Source organism: Gopherus evgoodei, chromosome 10, assembly GCF_007399415.2.
Source record: "Gopherus evgoodei ecotype Sinaloan lineage chromosome 10, rGopEvg1_v1.p, whole genome shotgun sequence".
Lineage (NCBI taxonomy): Eukaryota > Metazoa > Chordata > Testudines > Testudinidae > Gopherus > Gopherus evgoodei.
This window is the reverse complement of record NC_044331.1, coordinates 76,560,000-76,576,318: the sequence shown is the minus strand read 5'-3', so window position 1 is coordinate 76,576,318 and position 16,319 is coordinate 76,560,000. Positions and strand designations below refer to the sequence as shown.

Genomic DNA, 16,319 nt, shown 5'->3' with positions numbered 1-16,319 from the left:
ATAAAAAAACACGTGGGGCTTGTACTCACTGGGCAGTGCTCTGAGTCTTCAGCGGCACTTCGGCGGCGGGTCCTTCATTCGCTCCAGGTCTTCGGCGGCACTGAAGGACCCGCCATCAAACTGCCTCCGAAGACCCGGGGCGGCACCAGGTGAGTAAAAATTAAAAAGTCACCTCTAGCCAGGGAAGGGAATCTCACTGGACGCGGGGTCCTCTTAGGTGCGGGGCCCAATTCGGGGGAATTGGTGGAATAGGCCTAAAGCCGGCCTTGAGGAAAGCCATACCATAAGCACTGCCGGTGATGCTGTTGGTGGGGATGGCATGCTTCCCATTTTGTGTCACTGCCCGAACAGGCAGTTGGTGTTGTCCAATGGTCACTGGAGTTGCCTGCTGAAGGATGGTAACAGTTTGTCCTGGGACACCTTGAGCCATCTGACTGGCAACTGTTTGGATGACTCGACTGGCAGTGGGTATTGTGGCAAACGCAATTGTTGGTTTCTCATCCATGCCTGTTTGGACATTAAACAGAAAGGAGAATCATTCACCATGAGCAGGCTTCAGTTTCATTAATATGCTAGCAATAATACATACCCCCAAGATTAGACAAAATGAAAATACCCAAGCACAGACAGCCGAAGTATCTGGATACAACTAAATCATCTGCGTTTGATAAATCCCACAGATCAATATCTCATGGGAATGAGAAGCATCATTTCTCAGGTCAGTGCAGCAGAGTATCAGAGTAATACATTTGGGCTCCAAAATAAGAAGGGGTTGAGGACATGGCTGACTGGTATGGACCTGATCCTGGGAGATGTGAAGTACCCAGAAATCTTTATGCAGGATCAGTCTCTCCAAGGAACACTTTCTGTGGGCCGACTGACACAACGGGATCAGCACCGAGAAGGCAGTGTTTCACTCACCTAGCTCATAAGAGGAAGAACACTGCAATCAGCGATCTAAAAATGGGGAAGGGTTACTACCTATGAGGAACAAATGGTTATTCTGAGTGGTTATTCAAGATACCCAGCCATGACTTTTCAGTAACTCCACAAGTTTTCTTACTGTACCTAACACACAAATATCGACGCAACTATTTACCAATATCAGGTACAGACTTCCTCTAAGGTACAAGCAGGCCAACTAAAAAACAAGGTTAAAAAAATGTAATTCTGAGGCATAATAAGGTTCTCCTCCTCATTCTTTTCCTTATCTGCATGTTACTACTTTGGCATGGATACAGTCAATGAAAAACTAGATCATGAGAGTTCCCTGCCTGTACACCAACCACCTGAGCCTCAGCTACACAACAAGGAAGGAACCATAACAATATCAAACAGCCCCAGTGTTTGTGGAGTTAGGGACAGCTTGCTTTCATGCCTACACTTGGGTGAGATCACAGAGGAGTGGAGAGGAAGCAGTCCCCTCCAATTTTAACCAGCCTTCATGCACAACAACTTTCAACTAGCTGTGAAGGATAGGGGAAGGAACCAGCAGAAAGGGGGCAGTGCCTGCACTGATGCTGCTGTTTTAGTGCAGCAGTGTTTAAAACCTTCCTCCTCACTCCCCCACGTTAACTGATCTGCTCAACAGGCAGGGAGAAGCTGCCAGGAAGCCTCTTGCCTCAAGAAGCAACCCTGTCCCTTTGCTGGCCAGCCAAAGGCTGCAACTGAGATTTCTCTCTGCTGACTCAGCTCATTGCCTGACCTCTCCAGCTAACTCTTAGAGGAGGAGAAAAAGACGCGGTGCCTGCCCAGACAGGCAGGAAGTGAAGAAGCTGATCCAGTATGACCACCCCAGCATCCCCATTCTCTTCCCCATCTTAACATCAGAGAAACAAGGGAGACTTGGTAGAACAGGAGAGGAGAGTTCGGGCAGGGTGTCAGACTGGTAGAGGGCATAAAGAGGAGTGGTGGGGGAAGTAGGGAGAGAGAGATTAGGAGAGACAAGAGAGCGAGCAGGATTAAGGCAGACCATAGGAAAGGCAAAGGGGTGGGGGGAGGAGATGGCAGGATGAGAGAGGGAAAAGGAGATGGCAGAATTGGGGAGAGAAGGGAGAGGAATGAAGAGTGGAGCTGGGGAATGCAGAGGCTGGGGAGGATCTAGGGATGGCAGAGGGTCAGAAAGACAGAAACCTACTCTACACTAAAAAGTTAGGTCAACCTAGCTACATCTCTCAGGGGTGTGAAAAATCCATACCCCACAGCAGCGCAGTTAAACTGACCTAACCCTTGGTGTAGAGTGTGGTAGGATGGCAGAAGAATTCTTCCACTACCCTAGGTGGATTGCCTAGCCAACATGAGAACCCTCCTGCCGGCGGAGGTAGCATCTACACTGAAGTGCTGAGGCTATACTACTATACCGCTACAAGTGTAGGCAAGCCCAGAGATTGCTGCTGGGAAGCCTGGAGAAGCACAGAGGAGATCTGGTCAAAAAATTCAGGGGAGTTTGAAAGTGGTCAAAAGCAAGCCAACACCAAAGCAAATGCTGAGAGAGTGTCTCATATTACTACTGTTGAGGGTCTTTGTTTCTCCCTCCCCTCCCCTCCTCTTCCCTCCCCAGCTTGAAAGCAAATAAATCACTCTTCTGCACATAAACACCCAATGAAACGCACAGTTCTTATTGTGCTTGTACAGTAACTGTACATTTGTACAATATAATGCAATTATGAGAAGGGCTGCAGAAAAGGGGGTACTGCCCGAGTGAAAGCAGACAGAGAATGATCCTTTTATAGAACATTAAGTATTTTCAGGGTTTAGCTCACTATGTCCACTGAGGCCAGAGTTGCCAGTTTAGAAAGATATAAAAGTGATCCTTACAATACTTGGCTTTTGCAGACTCTTCTAATCACAAAACACTATATGCACTTCTACAAAACTCATTTCCAGAGGCTTACACCTTTCCTCCCTTTCCTACCCACAGAAAAAGGACACAGTCTCAATTACCATTAATGTCACCTTGAAACAAACAGCTTCAGCCTTCTCTGTGCTGGCTTTCAAAACAGAAAAGCATACCTTGGGATGGTGGGAGTTTTGTTTGGGATAGAGATACCTTTTGGTAATTTACCCAATTGATCAGAATGGGCCTCAGTCCACAAGCATATTATAGGTGGACACCAGAACTAGAATAAATATTCACAGCCATATATATGCAGCTTTGGTCACCAGTAAAATTCTAGCTAGAGTTTTACTAACTAAAAGCCACACAGAGCTCAATTCTCCTGCTTACTGCTAGGCAGACCTAGTGCGAAAGCTCTTACCCAGTTTAAATTTTATCTTATGACTGACCTCTTCTGTCAAGGACTAAACACCCAGGGAGTGCAATAGATGTGCAGAAAAACCCTACAAGTCCAGACCAATCTTCCTTTGTCAAGTAGGGAGGGAAATGAAACAGATTACCTCGATGATCACCAGCCAAATCCAACACTGTTCCTGCTGTTTCATGAGCACCGCCTGCTGGGCCTGGATTTGTCAGTATGTATCCGTTAGCGGAGCTTGAGGACGAGGTCACAACCCTGACCATTGTAACAGTGGGAGCTTGCTGCACTACGTGGATTGCATGACCAGAAGGCTGCTGAGAAGTCACTATTGGCATGTAAGCTACCGGCTTTGCCACTAGGGTGGATGGCCGGGGAGGAACAGCCATGATCACCGGCTGGGCACTGACAGGTGATCCTGAAATGAAAGAGATACGCATATTAGAGCACTTATTTACTTAGACATTTCTAATAATACATAATGTTGAACAGTGCAGTATTTGGAAAAGAATTGAAGTTATTCAGACAACATTCAATCTTGTATTTCCCAACTTTTGAGTGGCTGGTTGCGCAATCTAAACATTTTGAGTGTAGTTTTTGCATGCAGTGTGTGTATACACACTGCAGGGTTTTAAATGGGTTGCACAATCACGGGGTTCATACAGACCTAACATCACCACCCAGCAGTTTCACCTTTCCCAGCATACGAATGAAAAACTCCACCCCTGCTCAGTGCTTTTTAAATTATCAGGTCACATGGAACTCTGGATGCAGACAGTAGCCCCAAAAAACAAGCGACCTAAATGGCTGTAGAGGAGAGATGACAGACCCACATCCCCATTCAGACTGACTCCCTTCACTCCCCCATTCTATTGCCATGAAGCTGAAGCTAATAAGAAAGAGACAGTCTAAGGGCTTGTCTACATCAGAAAGTTGCAGCGCTGGTGAGGGAGTTACAGCGCTGCAACTTTGAAGGTGTACACATCTGCAGGGCATCACCAGCGCTGCAACTCCCTGTTTGCAGCGCTGGCCGTACTCCCGTTTTGTCTCGGGTGTAGAGGATCCAGCGCTGGTGATCCAGCGCTGGTAATCCAATGTAAACACTTACCAGCGCTTTTCTTGACCTCCGTGGAAGGAGGAAGCCTCTGGTAATCAAGCTGGTCTCCTTTCCCGGTTTGCTCTCTCGTTCCCCGAACCCCGAGCAAGCAGGTCTCCTTCCCTGCGGTTTGCTGGGTGGCTCCGGGAACGCGAGAGCAAACCGCGGCGAAGCTGGTCTCCTTCCCCGGCTTGCTCTCTCGTTCCCGGAACCCCGAGCAAGCAGGTCTCCTTCCCTGCGGTTTGCAGGGTGGCTCCGGGAACGCGAGAGCAAACCGCGGCGAAGCTGGTCTCCTTCCCCGGCTTGCTCTCGCGTTCCCGGAACCCCCCTTGAAGCCGCCCAACAGCGCTGCAGTGTGGTCACATCTAACACCACTTGCAGCGCTGGTTGCTGTAAGTGTGGCCACTCTGCAGCGCTGGCCCTATACAGCTGTACTAATACAGCTGTAACAACCAGCGCTGCAAAATTTTAGATGTAGACATGGCCTAAAGGTATATAGCCAGTGGAGGCTGGGAAAGGGTAAGTATGGAGAGAAGAGACCTTTCTTTGAAACATAGAACACCTCCCACCACAATGAACACACACACCTGCAAAACGGGCTACATACCAGGCGCACTTTGTGAATATCGATACTCTGGAACAGAGGCTAACTTTGATGCAAAATCATGTTCATGTGGAATGGGTGAGCCCTCCCTGGACAGGCACTCTGGAGTCTGTAGGCCACTAGAGTGAGGGGACAGCAGGCCGGGATGAGTAGGAGAGGCAGGGGCACTCCTGAAACACAAACCAGTGCGAACAGAGTAAAAAGAATACATGCTGGACAAGAAAGTAGTAGCAGAGAACCAAAGGCATCTTCAAAATCTACTGCCTCAATAGAAGAGCTTCTGTTCTTCCACAGCACTAAGAAACCATTCTTGTGCTGTTTCTACCATCCTGCTTCCTCCAATAAAGCCAGAAGCATGGCATCTTCACAGCAATGCCACTCTTAGTAGGGCAAAATCTGAATCGAAATGGGCACACTCAAATGAATATTTTTTTTTTTAAATAAGTTTTGGTTGGTTGGTTTTTGTTTTTCCATCCTGTTTTTGACAGTCCCTTTGGTTAGTACATGCTACAATTTAAACAAAACCTGAAACGTTTCATATGAGCAGTTTTTCTGATCTTTTGTTAGGTGAGGGATGATTCCAAGGCTCCTCTCCCACTATTTCTGTCCTGAGAGACAGAAAAACAGTGAAACTCCAAGTGCTGCCAATGCACAAAGTACACTGCAGAAAGGTATTTTTTTGCTAATTTTAAGTAACAGGAATCACAGACTATTTGCAATTATAGCAGATACAAAGTTTTCATGCAAATGTGATCTTCAAGTTGTCAGTATGACAAAGGTTGGGAATTCCCAAGAATACAAACACCATTTAAGAGAGTCACTGTTCATAAACCCGGGGAACAGCTACAAGCACTGCATTTCCCTCCTGACCAGGGAAAGTAACCAGACTTAAATGAGAACACTTTGACGCTCTGGATTGAGTCATTAGAAAAGTTTAAGAGTACAAAGAACACTGAATCCTCAAACAATTATCACCATAACACTCCCAAACCCAGCTAGCCAAAGCGACAAAGAGTTTAAGTCACTCCTAGAATCCCCCTTGGCAGTACACTGGACTAGCAGCCTAGCAGAAATATTTTAGCAGAGAGGTTTATGGATTTCTAATTCCTGGGTCTTTTAAGTTATTTCTAACACTATACTCACCGAGTGTGATGTTTAGCTATAGGATCTCACCTAATAAATTAACTAGATATCATTGAATTGTGAGGGATCCTGACTTTATTTTCATTCATTTTAACCCCAAAAAACAACAAAACAAAAAAACCCCACCATACACACACCCCTTCTATAAAACAAAACTTATCTACGGGACTCACATTTTCCTTAACATTCAACAAACAATAGCCTTCTCTCACACACCCCCTATTGTGGATGCCACCTTTTTATTATTAATTTTCCCTCATTTTCACCCACTTTTAGACAAAATTTGATCCCTGCAAGAGCAAAAGGGTACACTGCACTAGCTCTGTGCTAAACTTCTCCTCCACACCCATACAACTGGCTGAGGCAGTTTCATTTAGTCCCATAATGCATCCCTTCAACTCCATTGCTGACAATCATGTCAAATGATGTGACGTTCTCTTAAAGAGACTAGTTTAAATACCATAAGTGATTTCTCCTACAACCTAATCCACATGTGGACCCAGCTCTTCAGAAATGAACAGCAGGGCTTTGCACAGAAAGCCACTTACTCCTGTGAGAACAGGTCTGCATCACTATGAAATGACAGTTACACAGATTTAGAACAAAACTAAAAAGGGACCTGAACTTACCTGGAGGAGAGGGGCCCAAAGGGGGTTCGAAAACAGGACACCCCCCTCTGTCTCCTTTTTCGGAATGCCTGTTCAACTAGCTTGGCTTCTGAGGCAGGGTCGATTCGCCAAAAGGAGCCCTTTCCGGGCTCCTCCTGGGAGCGTGGAACTTTGATAAAGTAACGGTTCAAGGAGAGGTTATGCCGAATGGAGTTCTGCGGGAAGGAGAGGAATGAGTTGATTATTATGCAATGTGGAAACACCAAAGACAGACAGACAAACTAGACTTCACAGATCAGAAGAGTAACATCCATCCCCTTCAGAATCTCTGCCACAAACAGCAACAAGCTACCCAGCTACCAAAGACTCACAAGGGAATGGAAGTGATAAGAAAAAAAAAAATCTGGCTAAATAAGTTACAAATACAGAGTTTCCATTAACTATGGAGGAAGACAGGTTTGCGGGGCACGGTACTGTTACCTGCCCATTAGAAACAACCAGTGAGGGCAGTAGCTCTTTCACTGCAAGATATGGAAGTGGGGGCTTTGGAAAAGCATAAACAAAAGAGATGTGTATTGTAAAAACATCTAGAACACACTTCAAAAATGGCCTTTTTGTTTTCAAGTGGAAAACTGCCAGGCTCGGCTGCACTGCCTACCAGCAAATTGATCACATGTGCGAACATGAACCACTAGAGGCCACAACACACCACAATGATCATAAAGCAGGCCAGTGAATTTTTTTAGACTGACTAGATATTGGGAGGGACCCATTAGCTGTCTGGCACAGACCTAGCACTGCAGGATGCTGTAGATATTACCCATCTATATAAACTATCATTTCTAATTTCTCTTCTTCTCTCTCCCATTTTTTTTGCTTCTCTAGCAGCTTTCAAAGACCAACAGATGTGCTTTACAAACAGAGCCTTACAACGCTGCTGGTAGGGAAGGAAAGGATATAGAGAGACCACTTCACCCACCACTGAAATGCAGCAGTCTCTGCAGTACAGTGCAGCAGCTGGTTAACAATGCACAGTAACACTGTGGAGCAGGGTAAGGTGGGAAGTGAAGAATTTCATAACCAACTGGTAGGGCAGGGGAAAACTGGGCAGGCAGAATGTACTTATTCTGATTATACTGTCAAGTGTGACCAGCCATGCTGTGGATATTGGAATCAGCAGCTGCCCGTGACTCTTCAATATATCAGTGTTGTGTGCCTGGAAGTGACAACACCCAGTTCAAAGGTGTGGCACTGGGAAAGGGTGAGTGTGGCTGAAGCCCTGGCTACTGACACATTAAAAGCAACACTCAAGTAGCTGAATATCCAAGTCTGATATAGCATTAACAGCTATGGACAAATTATACAGAGAAGCCGGTGAGATTTCCCAATAGTACGCTAAATGCACAGACGTGCGACAAAAGGGGTCAGCTTGTGGTTTTCAGACCCTTCGTGCTCCATGATGGTATCTATAGTAGAGTGACCATACTCTGGGAAAGGAAAGCAATAGTCGGAGAGGGCGTGAGGGTTACTGTGATTAAAAGCAAGGAGAGAACAGAATTGTAGACATCCAGGCTGAAGTGGTCAAATTGCAAAAGGGAGAGGTCTGTAGAGCATCCTTTTCCTAAATAACTGGACATAGTCAAGATTTTTCAGGGGTCAAGGAAGATTTGAAGAGAGATAGGTATGGGGTGATGAGATTGATGAAGTGGCTGCTGGTAGCAAGGGCATGGAAGGAAATGAAAATGGTGATGACAGTCATGTCAAAGATGTCTCTAGAGATGCAGGCGTGGTGGGTAACAAGAGTTGTAAGGATGGGCTTTAGAAAACCAGAGGCCCCTGAGCCATGTGGAATGTTTCCATAGAATAGCCTTTACAAAACACTGCCCACAAACAAAAAGTTTAAGTGATGTTATTAAACTGATTATTCCCTAAATTGACTGGAGCAGCTTCTCATTACCCCAGTGCCCTGATCTCTCACCAAATGTGTTTCCTTTTAGGATAAGCACTTTAATAGGAATTCAAAATTTGTAGGCATCAAGAACTCACCTGCCAGCCTTTGTCAGCAGTCCTGTAATATGGATAATGCTTGGTGATGTGGGCATAGATCCCACTTAGTGTTAATTGCCTGTCTTGGGCTGAAGATATGGCCTGCACAATTAATTGAGCATAGGAATATGGTGGTTTGGACTCATCCTAAAAGAGAGGACAACAGAGGAAGCTTAATTTCAGGAGTAAGGATTCTTATGCTGGAGTTTACACACAAGCCAGATATTAGATGCCTTCTAGATATAGCTAAACTTTCTACCAAACAATATTTTCTGTTGGAAGAAAGTTCCAAAGATTTGTTAGGTTTTTTATATTTTCCACCCAGTTCTGTTTCTAGGCACTAGCACCAAGCACGACTTGGTCCTGCTCCACAATCTCCAGGAAGGGAGGCTCCTTTCTAGAATTTGAAAAAATTTACTAGAAAGGTTTATTTTCAGTTCCTCACATTGCTCCATCAGTGCATCTCCACCAAGAAAAGCCACCCTGGCTTAGGGGAGAATTCAGTCTTCATAGCTATCCAGTATTGTGCTCCCTTGCTAGATCCCAAACCCTAGCATTACCAAGAGGGAAACTACAGCTTCAACTTGGATATAAAGTCACTTCATCAAGACTGAATTCCCTCCTTATGACTTACTTTTTGTTTGTTATGTTTTTAAAAGCTAATCCTCTCTACACTGCTCTCCTCACCTCTTGTCCCTGAACTGCAGGCCTGCGTATTCTGCCTGAGTTAAACAGCAAGCTCTTCAAGGCACGGACCCTGTCTTTTATTCCCCAGTGTATTTTACAAAGTGTCATGTACATCTGTGGAGCTGTTAAAGAAGAAAAATAAAACTCCTTGATTTTAATACTCTTCCAATAAGCTTCTTAGGGGAACACCTGCATGTCAGGCTTCATGGTCCACCAAAAAAGGCAGATTCCTGTAACTTGACCTTTTAAGTGAATGCAGAAAATAAATTTGAGAAGCTAACCTAGCAGCGATATCCATGAGCCAGTGACCGACACAGAAGGGGATGACCCCGTGACCCTCGGGGCGTTAAGCATCCCAATGGAAATACGTAACACACATGTACAATGGATAAATTATCTTTAGACTTGTTTAACTACAGTATACTGCCAGGCCTGAAAACCTCCCCAAGCATTGTTGGGCAGATAATGTTTCTCTGAACCTTTGGGCTGTCCCCGCCAGATGCGTCTGCCTGCTGCTCTGATGCTGCTTTCGCTGCGTACTCTGCTGCCAGCTGCAGGTCCGAGGTAATGTTCTGAACAAAGCGATATCCTGAGGATCCAGCACCACGTGGACTGGCCGGGCAGGAGTTGGGAACACTGCAAGGGGTAGAGATGAGACAGGGACATCCATCTCCAGTTATTTATTAACAGCAACAAGTGTACATACAACTCCTACTATCCAAGGATTTCTAGGCAAGTGGCAAACAATTAAGAATCCATATCTCTGAGAAGCAGGTAGGTATTGAACTTCTTTCTCCACATGGGTAAACCCAAAACTTAGAGGTTGAATGAATTGCCCAAGATCATGAAATAACTCAGTTACAGAAGTCCTGACTTGACTTCCAGAAGTTCTGACTTCCTTTTATCTGCTGCAGTCACTAGACAACACACAATTTCAAAGCATGAAGCAGGATCACTCCTCTGTCAAGTCAGCATGGGACTCCACTGAGAACCAAATATCGTATCAGAGTTTGTCTTTCTGGAGTAAATAAGTTACACAAGTAATTAAAAGCCTTACTCTTCAGTCATAAATCTGGCCAATACCATTCTCTGTCGAAGATATAGATGTTGATGGCTCAACTTCTCTACTTAAAAAGGCAACTTATATTTTTTACAGTATCACAGTTAACACCATAATGACAGATGCATCACTGGGTGCAGCAGCACTGGGCTTTAGAGGGCTGTTCAACAACACAAAGGTTAATGTCAAGTAGCTAGAATCACAGCCACCTCTAAAGGCCACTTATCTCTAACATACCAGCATACAAACCCTACTGACAACCAATGGGAGTTGCAGATACAGGCAGAGTGCCCTTCATATCAATGTTCTTGCAGATTGGTTAGGGGAAAGAAAAATAATTAAGAGTTCTAGGACTGCCACAAGATGGCACTTTAGAAACAGTTGTGGAATAGGGAAAGCCACACCGAGACTGGTATAAGGTTACAAATAAATAACGAAGGCGGGTCTAGTCTGCAGCACCACTCAGACACACAAGTACATATGGCAGGATGAGAAATAATTAGCAAAAACTAGTCGGGGGAGGGGGAGGTCACACATCCTTGATTTGTGGGAACAAGACTGCTTGGCAGGTGAGATGGTGAGTCTGAAGCATCATTCATGTGTTGTACCTTCTCTCTCCAGGGCCAAGCAGCACAGTGAAATGGCCCACAGTCCAATCACAGGATTACCTCCTTCTTTCCCATTAAAGTACTGTCAGGATGAACAATAAGAAAGAGGAACGGTATTTAAAATATTTACATATGGAGAGACAATAAAAAAACTGTCTAACTGCATTAGAGGAGAATGGAAAAAGACACCTAGCTCCCTGTAGTGGGCTTAGGTACTGCTGTCACAAATGATTCTCCTCTCAGCAAAATGGCCACCAACAGCAGTAAATTTAAGTGCCAATTATAAAGAACAATTTTCAAATGCAGCTATCAATGTAAACGGAAAACTACTGCTTCTCACTCCCGCTTCCTGAAAATGGCCGTGTTGCTAAACTCGGCGTCAGGCTGATTTATTTTAACAATGGATTACAGAAAGTTTCCTTGGGATAGGAAGACTCACACTGAGACAGACTCAACAGGCTCACAGCATCACAAAGTTTTCGACAGTACAAGCTAACTCAAGGGTGACCTCTCCTGTCGCATCCACTCTGAATCCTACACTCAACAGGAACATTACCATTCAGAAGCTCAGGCTGAAGCTTTTAAGGAGCAAGGTGTTTTTAGTGAAGGACCCATGGTTATGAAACTCCTGACCCCAGAGACCAGGATGAGTTCTTGTCTCATCTCTGAGAGCAATTTAAGATGCAACTCTTTGCTCATGCCTTCCCCCAATAAAAGAGGCAACCAAATGCCCCCTGAATAGCTTCTTCCTGGTATGATCCACAGAAAGAAGACTTAATGAAGGGAAACAAGAACACTCATTCCCAAGCAGCAGTAGCGCTTCTTTTAATTGTTGCATGTGGTGATTAGGACTGTGAAAATATGCAGACTAGAAAGAGATTAAGGATTAAGAGTTGTGCTGATATTGCTAACCATTTGTGATCACACCATATCAGTACGCCACAAACAAAACTGTTAAAAACCAAGTCAGAGAAGAAGTGGAGAGGCCGGAGCTCCTCCAATAAATCTGTTCACTTTAAAAAGGGTGCATCTTTTTTGTGCTTTTACTAAGACGTGGTGTAATTTCAAGGCTTGTACACAGAATGCTCATGTCGTTCAGACAGGTAACAAATTGATTCTTGAAGATAAGCAGAGAAAATGTGGCTCCTGCTGTTCAGGTTTGGCCTTCTGCTGGTTACATTTAAACTCATGACCATCTTTATAAAAGCCATCAAGAAACAAATTTGCAGCTTCCGCACCATTTTGATTCTTAACAGAAATAATTTTTTTAAAAGACTAGCAATACCTGGCCGCTGAATTCAGAGAGAATATCTGGTCATCTCAACATTGTACTAAATTGGGCTGTGCTTGCAAACCCGCTTCCGAATAAAGTGTTATTAACTTTAAGGAAATTAGTCAGTCCCACTCTGGATGTCACAGAATGAAATGGGGGTAACCTGCAGTGGCCATGGCGCTTGGAAACTGTGACCTCCCCCAGCCTGCCTCTACCATGATGGGACCCTCTCCTCTAGACATAAACTTGCCACTTCTCAACAGCTCCTTTAGGCCTGGGAAGGACAGTCACATTCAGAGTTGTGGGTGATAGAATCAGGAACATGCAACTCAAGCTCAGAGCTGCTCTTTGCAGCGGGCCAGCGGCACTATCAAGTAATGCAAGCTCTCAGCTTACTTTTCGGGAGTTCCCCTAGTGCTGCTGGAGATGAAGGGGCTGAGAAAACAAGAAATTTACAACTGAGGAAGGAGGAGGAACTCATGTTGCAAAGAGGGTGGAAAGGAAAGAGGGGGAGGAGGAGAGAGAAGGTTTTGGGTTGGTCTATGCAACAAAAACAAAAAAAACAAACAAAAAAAACCTGCAGCAGTTTACCCTGGCTCTGAGGGTATGTCTACATCTACAATTTTGCAGCGCTGGTTGTTACAGCTGTATTAGTACAGCTGTATAGGGCCAGCGCTGCAGAGTGGCCACACTTACAGCAACCAGCTCTGCAAGTGGTGTTAGATGTGGCCACACTGCAGCGCTGTTGGGCGGCTTCAAGGGGGGTTCAGGGAACGCGAGAGCAAACCGGGGAAGAAGACCAGCTTCGCCGCGGTTTGCTCTCGCGTTCCCCGAACCCCCCTGCAAACCGCAGGGAAGGAGACCTGCTTGCACGGCGGTTCGGGGAACGCGAGAGAAAACCGCAGGGAAGGAGACCTGCTTGCACGGGGGTTCGGGGAACGCGAGAGCAAACCGGGGAAGAAGACCAGCTTTGCCGCGGTTTGCTCTCGCGTTCCCCGAACCCCCCTGCAAACTGCAGGGAAGGAGACCTGCTTGCACGGGGGTTCGGGGAACGCGAGAGCAAAACGGGGAAGGAGACCAGCTTCGCCGCGGTTTGCTCTCGCGTTCCCCGAACTCCCTGCAAACCGCAGGGAAGGAGACCTGCTTGCACGGGGGTTCGGGGAACGCGAGAGCAAACCGCAGGGAAGGAGACCTGCTTGCACGGGGGTTCGGGGAACGCGAGAGCAAACCGGGGAAGGAGACCAGCTTCGCCGCGGTTTGCTCTCGCGTTCCCCGAACCCCCCTGCAAACCGCAGGGAAGGAGACCTGCTTGCATGGGGGTTCGGGGAACGCGAGAGCAAACCGGGGAAGGAGACCTGCTTGATTACCAGAGGCTTCCTCAGGTATGCTGGGATACCTGCTTATTCCATGGAGGTCAAGAAAAGCGCTGGTAAGTGTCTACACTTGATTACCATCGCTGGATCACCAGCGCTGGATCCTCTACACCCGAGACAAAACGGGAGTACGGCCAGCGCTGCAAACAGGGAGTTGCAGCGCTGGTGATGCCCTGCAGATGTGTACACCTCCTAAGTTGCAGCGCTGTAACCCCCTCACCAGCGCTGCAACTTTGTGATGTAGACAAGCCCTGAGACTCTCTGCCATGCCCCCCTTTCCCTCCTCCCATGTAGACATACCCAGCATGGACAAGTGTCCTAAGGGTTAAGTTAAAATTAGAGTTCAGTATAGTTTAAAGCAATACACAATACAGTGACCTGTCAGTCTCCTAGAGTTCCTGGAATTCTCCTCACTATCCCCCAACAGCAACTGGCCAGGGGAAGCCTGCAATTGCTCACACCCTAAAAAAAAAAACAGCTCCAGAGACAAACAAAGGCTATTTTCCCAAAAATATAGCTGTTCCTATTTTAAGACTGATGTGCAAAAAAACCCAAAAAACAACCCCCCAAAAACCACCAAAGCCATGTGGTCTAGGATAATAGTGTGCAGGATAAAATATTTTGTTAAGCAAATACTGCAAAAGACACTGAATTTATTTTAACACTACTGTAATTTTTACTGATAAAACTACAGATGTACTTCTACCTTGCATGTCTGTAGCTTGCATATCAATTTCTGAAGTGGTTTGAAATGAAAGCTACAAGATTTATTCCATTGCCCAAGAAGTGTATTCCAAATTTTCTTCAGTATCAATGGCCTAATGTAGAACTGAGCTAGACTAAAGTGTCCCAAGTTCTATTACACCTCTACCCCGATATAACGCAACCCGATACAACACAAATTTGGATATAACACAGTAAAGCAGTGCTCTGAGGGGCGGGGCTGCGCACTCCAGTGGATCAAAGCAAGTTCAATATAACGTGGTTTCACCTATAACACAGTAAGATCTTTTGGCTCCCGAGGACAGGGTTATATTGAGGTAAAGGTGTATTTCCCAAAAGTACGGGCAGTTTCTTTAGCGTGTGCACAGTCGTCTAGCCAAGCAATGGCATCTTCAGTGGCATGACGCAGGTCTTCTAGGCCACCGCTGAATCTAGTCAGCAGGCATTCATTGACAATGTGTGTCATCATCTGCATTGTGCCGCAGCTGCACAAAGGGCTGTCACAAAGGCCCCAGCGATACTGGTTGGCTGCACAGAGACCTGGCCTGGTCTGGAACCTGTTCAACAGAGACCATTGGCAACGAAGCAGGTCAAACCTAGGCAGGCAGAGTGTGGGATCGGCGACGAGGGACTGACTAGGGTTTATAACAGATCCATTCCTCTCGCCTTAACATCCTAGCATGATGGATGAGACCATAATGGGCGATGTGACAGCAAACATGCAGCTGATGGTTTAAGAAGGTTATTGTGCAGCAGCAGGCTTGAGTTGGCACATATTTTCTCCGGTAACTTGCAGTGGCAACCTCTCGTCTGATATGAGGAGGAGCAATATTGCTCAGAACTGGAAGCCATGGAAGTGGAGTCGGATGCAGGGTACCAGAGATGATGTGCATGTAATTATGTATCCACCAGTTTGGTGTGTGACAATCGACTCCAAACTGGTGTGCAGTACTCCACCACCGAATACAAGGTGGCAAGAGCTAACATCCACGAAGATGGAGCACGAGCACCCCATGAAGAACCTGCCAGTTTGCTAAGAAGATTGTTGGACGTCTTAACTTTAGCAGCTGTCTTCGTCAGGTGGGCATGGTAACTCAGCGTGCGGTCTAAGTTCGCACCTAGATAGACTGGTTCTACTTCATGCTTCACCTGCTGACCATTCAGACAAACATTCAGTTCTCGGGTTACGCAGGCATGATGAAGATGGAACAAACTGGAGACTGTTTTTATGACACTTGGCTGGAGGCACCAAGTCTTACATGCATCTGAGGAAGTGGGTATTCACCCACGAAAGCTCATGCTCCAAAACGTCTGTTAGTCTATAAGGTGCCACAGGATTCTTTGCTGCTTTTACAAGTCTTACTAGTAGTCAGCTAACTTTATCATGTCCTGGTTTAAGGTGGCATTAAACTCGTGAAACGTCTGGGCTTGGGTACCACAACAGATGTTGTCCCCGTAAATGAATTTTCATGACTCGGTTGTTGGCAGGTCATTGATGTAAAGGTTCAATAGGGTTGGAGAAAGCACAGAGCCCTGGGGTAACCCATTGCTCTGTTGTCTCCAAGCACTTGTCTTCTCCCCCATATGGACTCTGAACTGCCTATCGCGGAGGAACAGTCCAGTGACACCTGTGACCCAAGGTATGGGCAGTGAGGGAACGTCACAAAGCCATGCTGGTGCTTAATGCCATTCCTTTCTAGGAAGACAGCTTCTGAAGCTTCAGCCCTACAAATATTTGTCCGAGTCAGGTACTCAATGGATAAAGCACTTGTTTGTCTTCCCTGGGAGCAGAGCAAAATATCATCTTGGGCTCCTAAATGACTGTTTGCTAGACCTGGCACCGG

General features: G+C 46.0%; 1 protein-coding gene across 1 annotated transcript in view; it reads right to left on the bottom strand.

Annotated features, from left to right (window-relative positions):
• FOXK1 (forkhead box K1) overlaps nucleotides 1-16,319 on the bottom strand; it is a 75,838-nt gene that overhangs the window by 3,673 nt on the left and 55,846 nt on the right. The window contains exons 3-8 of the mRNA XM_030577020.1: nucleotides 9,918-10,074; nucleotides 8,752-8,898; nucleotides 6,727-6,920; nucleotides 4,958-5,124; nucleotides 3,397-3,672; nucleotides 283-507 (exon numbers count right to left, since the gene is read on the bottom strand). Coding sequence (XP_030432880.1) covers nucleotides 283-507; nucleotides 3,397-3,672; nucleotides 4,958-5,124; nucleotides 6,727-6,920; nucleotides 8,752-8,898; nucleotides 9,918-10,074 — 1,166 coding nt within the window. The remainder of the gene's footprint in view (nucleotides 1-282; nucleotides 508-3,396; nucleotides 3,673-4,957; nucleotides 5,125-6,726; nucleotides 6,921-8,751; nucleotides 8,899-9,917; nucleotides 10,075-16,319) is intronic.